This window comes from Chiloscyllium plagiosum, chromosome 40 (genome assembly GCF_004010195.1).
Source record: "Chiloscyllium plagiosum isolate BGI_BamShark_2017 chromosome 40, ASM401019v2, whole genome shotgun sequence".
Taxonomy (NCBI): Eukaryota; Metazoa; Chordata; class Chondrichthyes; order Orectolobiformes; family Hemiscylliidae; genus Chiloscyllium; species Chiloscyllium plagiosum.
Genome location: NC_057749.1, coordinates 18,223,281 through 18,225,784, shown reverse-complemented (window position 1 = coordinate 18,225,784; position 2,504 = coordinate 18,223,281). Strand labels below are relative to the sequence as shown.

The 2,504-nt window shown below is 57.1% G+C and overlaps 1 protein-coding gene across 1 annotated transcript; it reads left to right on the top strand.

Moving 5' to 3' along the window:
• Positions 1-240: 240 nt before the first annotated feature.
• Positions 241-2,215, top strand: lingo1a (leucine rich repeat and Ig domain containing 1a). Its single transcript, XM_043680650.1, has one exon. The coding sequence runs from the start codon at positions 277-279 to the stop codon at positions 2,116-2,118; it is 1,842 nt and encodes a 613-aa protein (XP_043536585.1). The 5' UTR covers positions 241-276; the 3' UTR covers positions 2,119-2,215.
• Positions 2,216-2,504: the final 289 nt, after the last annotated feature.

Genomic DNA, 2,504 nt, shown 5'->3' with positions numbered 1-2,504 from the left:
TGTGGAGAGAAAGCAGAGTTCACATTACAGGTGAGAAGTTTTCTGGCTTCCTGGCCGAATGATATTATCACCAAGTTACCATCTCCCTCGGTGTGTCTTTGGGATTCAGATTGGGGGTGTTTGACAGCCTGGGGGTCACTCTGTAGCTGGCTTTGTGCTGTCTGTTACGGTGGTGGGGGGGGACCGGGGTGGGGGAGATGAGTGAGAGTATGTTCAGTGCGGATGCCTTTGCTAACGTGTTGTGTCTATCTTTGCTGTTTGTAGGGCTTCAGTAGGATGCTGGTTGGGGAGGTGAGTATGTCCAGCAGTGGTGTGGTCTGCTGGCAGTCCGTCCTGCTGCTCATCCTCGGGGCTGCGTTATCGGGCCATACTTCAGGATGTCCGGCTCGCTGTGACTGCTCAGCGCAGGAGAGGTCGGTGGTCTGTCACCGGAAACGCTTCATCACCGTTCCCGAGGGAATTCCCACCGAAACCCGGCTGCTGGACCTCAGCAAGAACCGCATCAAGACCATCAACCAGGACGAGTTTGTGGCGTACCCGCTGCTGGAGGAGCTGGAGCTGAACGAGAACATCATCTCCACGGTGGAACCTGGCGCTTTCAGTAACCTCCCCAACCTGAGGTCCCTGGGCTTGAGGAGTAACCGCCTGAAGCTGATCCCTCTCGGGGTTTTCACTGGCCTCAATAATCTGACCCGGCTGGACATTAGCGAGAACAAGATTGTCATCCTGTTGGACTACATGTTCCAGGACTTGTCCAACCTCAGGTCCCTGGAGGTGGGTGACAATGACCTGGTCTATATCTCCCACCGGGCGTTCAGTGGGCTGCACAGCCTGGAGCAGCTCTCTTTGGAGAAATGTAACCTGACCACCATCCCGACCGAAGCCCTGTCCCACCTGCACAGCCTGGTGGTGCTCAGGCTGCGCTTCCTCAACATCAACGTGATCCCGAACTACTCCTTTAAGCGGCTGTACCGGCTGAAGGTGCTGGAGATCTCGGACTGGGTGTACCTGGACACCATGGCCCCCAACTGCCTGTACGGCTTGAACCTGACCTCGCTGACGGTGACCAGCTGCAATCTGACCGCGGTGCCGTACGTGGCGATCCGGCACCTGGTCTACCTGAGGTTGCTGAACCTGTCCTTTAACCCGATCGGCACCGTGCACGGCCACATGCTGCAGGAGCTGCTGAGGCTGCAGGAGCTGCACTTGGCCGGCTCCCGCCTGCACACCGTCGAACCGTACGCGTTCCGGGGTCTCAGCCAGCTGCGGCTCCTCAATGTGTCCGGGAACGAGCTGGTCACCCTGGAGGAGGCAGCCTTCCACTCGGTGGGTAACCTGGAGACCCTGATCGTGGACAGGAACCCACTGGCGTGTGACTGCCGCTTGCTGTGGATGTTCCGGCGTCGCTGGCGCCTGAACTTTAACCGGCAGCAGCCTGTGTGTGCCAGCCCGGAGATGGTCCACGGCAAGGAGTTCAAGGATTTCCCCGACGTGCTGCTGCCCAGCTACTTCAGCTGCAGGCGGGCACGCATCCGGGACAAGGCGCCGCAGACCGTGCATGTGGATGAGGGCCACACGGTGCACTTCAGCTGCAGCGCGGACGGGGACCCCACCCCGGTCATCCTCTGGGTCTCTCCCAGGAAGCAGCACATCTCCAGGAAGACCAACGGCCGCCTCACCGTCTTCCCGGACGGCACCCTGGAAGTGCGCTATGCCCAGCTCCAGGATAACGGCAGCTACCAGTGCATCGCCATGAACGCGGGGGGTAACGACAGCACCACAGCTACCCTCCATGTCCGAGGCTACTCCCCAGACTGGGGACAGCAGGGCAACAAAACCTTCGCGTTCATCACCAACCAACCCAACGACAGCAACGCCAACAGCAGCCGCACCTCTGTGCCTTTCCCGTTTGATATCAAAACCCTCATCATCGCCACCACCATGGGGTTCATCTCCTTCCTGGGGGTTGTACTCTTCTGTCTCGTCCTTCTGTTTCTCTGGAGCCGGGGCAAAGGCAACACCAAACACAACATTGAGATCGAATACGTGCCTCGGAAATCGGACGCGGGGATCGGAACCACGGACGCCCCTCGCAAATTCAACATGAAAATGATCTAAGGCTCTCCGCTGGCGAGAGATTGCTGCTATCTGTTTGCAGACACACAGTCTGACAGACCCTCCTGAAAGTAACACACTCTCTCCCGAGGGCAATACCCAAACAGCGGGTTGGATGGCAACTGTTTTTGTTTTGACACTCGTCCCCAAACCCGTTTGAAGGCGAAATTTCATTTTAGTTAGTTGGAATGCACAATCCGGAATTGCATAGATACATCCTTTTATGCCATTTTTTTCTATGTGAAGGTGATACTGAGTGTCCCACTCTGAGGAAGCCAGTGAACACCACCCTCAGCCTGTTCCCAGTCAGCTCCTGACCAGGTGGGGCATTTCCAACAGTACAACTGGATTTTGAATTACAGCCCAATTCTGCCAGCCTCATTATTACA